Below are 3,925 nucleotides of genomic sequence, written 5' to 3'. Positions count from 1 at the left end.
ACGGCCCGACACGTGCGCGCCCGTCGGGTTGAAGTACCGCAGCATGATGGCGTTCCACCCGTGCTCAGCATCGGTCACATCGCGAATGATGCTCTCCATGTACAGCTTTGTGCGACCGTACGGGTTCGTGCAGCCCAGCGGGCTGTCCTCGCGCAGCGGCTTGCCCTCTGGGTCTGCCTTGTAGACGGTAGCAGACGACGAGAACACAATGTTCTTGACGTCAAACTCGATCATCACGTCGAGCAGGTTCAGCGTGCCGGTGATGTTGTTGCGGTAGTAGTTGAGCGGCTTGCGCACTGACTCGCCCACGGCCTTGAGCGCAGCAAAGTGGATCACGCTCGAGAACTTGTACTGCCGGAACACGCCACGCAAGCCTCGAGGTCGCCCAGGTCTACTTGTGGAACGGGATTGAGTTGTCCTTCAGGCCACCCAGCTCCTCAACGCGCCGGAGAGGGATGTCGCTGCTGTTGCAGAGGTTGTCGACCACGACACACTTGTAGCCTTGCTTGAGCAGCTCCAGGACAGTGTGCGAGCCGATGAACCCGGCACCACCGGTGACCAGGACGTATGTTGCGGACGACGAAGCTTCAGCCATGGTTGAAGAGTATGCGGAAAAGTAGAGGAAAATGGGGGTTTGGAGAGAAAACAGGAGCAGATGGCCGACTCCACAGCAGAGCTATTTATAGCCCTGCGCTCCTCGCATTCGCACCAACTGACACACGAGCTGCCGCTGATTTGGTCCTGGTCGAATCGGACGCTGGTCGAATCGGACGCTGGTCGAGCGACGCCCCGGTGCCACGCAGACACGCCACTGGAGGCAGTGTGATCCCGAAACTGGTCTGTGGGGCAGCCCAGGACCGACTCGGTCCTTGCAGCGCCTGTCCCGGAGATCTGCCGAATAATCTGCCTTTCTAGCCCCCAATCCTCCCGAATAGTGGCCGTGATGGACACTTCCCAAGCCCGGAATTCCACTGTCCACCGGTGATTCTATCGTCATCACCGCAGGATTATTAATCGAATCTGCTGCTGTCCAGACACCGTGCTACTTTGAATCAGCTCTGTATAAAACCCGCCCCACAGCTCGGTCATTCCCAGCCTTCTCTTCATTGACTTTACACGCCCGTTCGCTGTCTCCACATATCTCTATCCTAGCATGCCTATCATCGAAGTCTTCACTAATGTCAAGAGCGCTGACACCAAGGATCTCTCACTGAAGGTCGCCAACCTTTCCACGCAGCTCCTGTCTAAGCCCATCGGCTACATGATGGTGAATGTCACCATTCAGGAAGGACTGACCTTTGGCGGAACTGATGCTCCTGCAGCCCTGGTCAAGGTTGGCTGTATTGGCAATGTCGGTGGGTCGCTGAACGCGCCGATCGTTGCCAACCTTAATGACCTTGTCAGCAAGGAGCTGAATGTGAGTGGCACGCGCATCTTTGTCGTTATTGACGAACTTCAAGGATCCAACGTTGCCCTTGATGGCCAAATATTTGGTTAAGAACTCGTTAGACTCCTGGCTTTTATGTAAAACCATCTATTACCCTACAACTACTATTATCATCATATATTGCTGATTATCGTGGCCATTTCAGTCCTACCGCTCAGCCACTCCCTAGGTGGACAATCGAGTTCCCACCACCATGTGCTGTTCCCACCACCAGATATTGTTTGCATCCGCGCCATACATAGCTGGTGTCTATATAGTGCACCCCTTCTGGGTATAAATCCCACAGCAGCCCAATCGCCAGACTAGCTCCCCTTACTTCTTTTTTCTATTTTCCACTCTTTCACCATGCCTGTCATCGAAATCGTTACCAACGTTCAGATCGAGGATACAAAGTCCTCTCGGTCAAGGCCTCAACCCTCTTCACTCAATTACTATCAATTCCTGCCAACTTTGTGCTCACTTTCGTCAACGTCAATCCATCTATGACCTTTGGTGGAACTGACGAGCCCACAGCTCTCATCAATGCCTTGTATCTCCGTCAGACCAGCTGTCCGGCAAATAGCTTGGTTATCGAAAAGCTCACTGGCTCGTAAACACCGAACTGGGAGTCGATCCCAAACGCGTTTTTGTGAATCTCAACTTCGGGAACCCCATGGATTTCGGTTGGAATGGTGAATTGCTGGCTCTTGTCACGTCCAGAGATGCAGGTATCCCTTTCCGCAGATAGGGACAGTCTAGAAACAATGCTCGACATCAGAGGGAAGAGAACTGCTGACTCACTACGCTCTCTATTCTCTTGAGGGCGTCGACTCCTGTTATTTAGTATCTAGTACCCAATTGTGTCGGTATTCATACGGCCTTTCATTCTGCCTTGTTCTTATTTTGAGAAGAGTTACAATAAACTCAAATCGAAGCGTTAACCCTCCTTGCGAACAAGGCAATTGGCGCAGTAAGTTGGCAGCAGCATACCTGTGTAATAGATGCAGCCTTAGTCAATGAGAATTAGTGAGTACTTTGGCCAAGAACCAAATGGCATACCACTGTGTACTCTTTATCCACAATATGAAACTCGTATAGTATATCTATTTGCACTCTCGCAAAGAACCCCGGACAAAAAGCCCTACCAAGACCTCTTGAAAGCAGGTGTATTATAAATATCAGACTGCTACCACATGTTACCATCAACTCGGTGCTTTTCGATAATCTCGTTGATGCGGTTCTGCCGAACGATATACGGGTGGTCAGCTGAGCCAAAGAATGCCTCCTTAGCCACACAGTGGCCCTTTATTGCGGTACAACGCACTGCATACGGCAGCACATCGGCTGAGACGACCATGCCACTGGTAATCGGACCCACGTCACCTATATGGCTATCTCGGTAGACATTGACACCATATAACCCGTCTGTCAAAGGACGAATCTGAATCTGAACATTGCCAAAGTCGCCAGTGATGGTCTCGGGCCGATATCTGTGGTGCGTTTCGTTCCAGACAATATGGACATGGTCATTGCCAATGTGCCGTTTCTTGGCTGTCTGTCGTGGATCCTTTGGGTCTAATGGCATGATACTAGCCTCATGGAACACAAGTTCGACATGCTCGTCCGCAAAATACAAACAAACCTTCCCATCTGACCCGTCGCTCTCCATTTTGCCTGTGAATCCTTCAAATGTTGTCAAGTCGACATACCAGCCAAGACTTCTGACGAACTGGCGGTACCTATCACTCGTATCACGGACTGTGTTTGACAGTATTTGGCTCTCGTCGTGCTGTCCGATCCCGACATAGAACACTGCTACCTTGATCGTTTCTCGAAAGTGGATCTTATCTAGTGCGCGCAAGTCACGAATCAACGCATCGCTCATTTTCAGTGTCACATGGACTGATTTCATTGTCTGACCCATGTCGAACCCCTTGTGATAGCGAAGCAGCTCTTGGTAACAGTGCAGCTTTGACGTTTCACTACAAGTTAGGTGAGGGTGAGAAAATGGTCTGCAATGGATATAGTCTGCACCATGAGTTCCTCTAGAGCGCTTACCACTGCCTTGCCCTTGTATCTCCTGGTGCTGCCGTATATCTGCGTACTACGTCATCAACTGCTGGGGAAATTGGGCGCGCTGTGTCGTTGTTTTCATCAACCGAAGAGACCGCCCGCAGCTCTTCCTTAATAAACGTTTTGACCTCTTCAAACATTTTGTGGTCCTCAGGGTCTGAGCCCTTCCTTTCGCGCCCCCAGTGCTGGTAACCGCTTGGGGTTAATGTGGCCTCGCGCATTGATGGCGGGATATCCGTACAGTTGAAGATATCTTTGGATGTCAGTGAGCTACAATTGCGATTGTGTGTTAGCGTCTAGCCTCCATATAGCAATATGCTACAAATCACAGCAATAATGACCCAGTGTATATACTTACTGAACAACTGTCTCCTTATTGGAATGGTGGCGCCGAGAGTCACTGGTTTTTGTCGAGTTGGCGTTTGA

General features: G+C 50.9%; 1 protein-coding gene across 1 annotated transcript; it reads right to left on the bottom strand.

The window, feature by feature from the left end:
* Window positions 1-12: 12 nt before the first annotated feature.
* On the bottom strand, window positions 13-595 carry DL89DRAFT_298203 (NAD(P)-binding protein; the record flags this gene model as incomplete). Its single annotated transcript, XM_040890780.1, has 2 exons — window positions 13-374; window positions 430-595. Coding segments are annotated over 2 exons (528 nt in total), but the record flags the coding sequence as incomplete, so codon positions are not given.
* Window positions 596-3,925: the final 3,330 nt, after the last annotated feature.

This window comes from Linderina pennispora (genome assembly GCF_002104995.1).
Source record: "Linderina pennispora strain ATCC 12442 chromosome Unknown DL89scaffold_169, whole genome shotgun sequence".
NCBI lineage: Eukaryota > Fungi > Kickxellomycota > Kickxellomycetes > Kickxellales > Kickxellaceae > Linderina > Linderina pennispora.
This window is presented reverse-complemented; position numbering and strand designations above follow the sequence as displayed.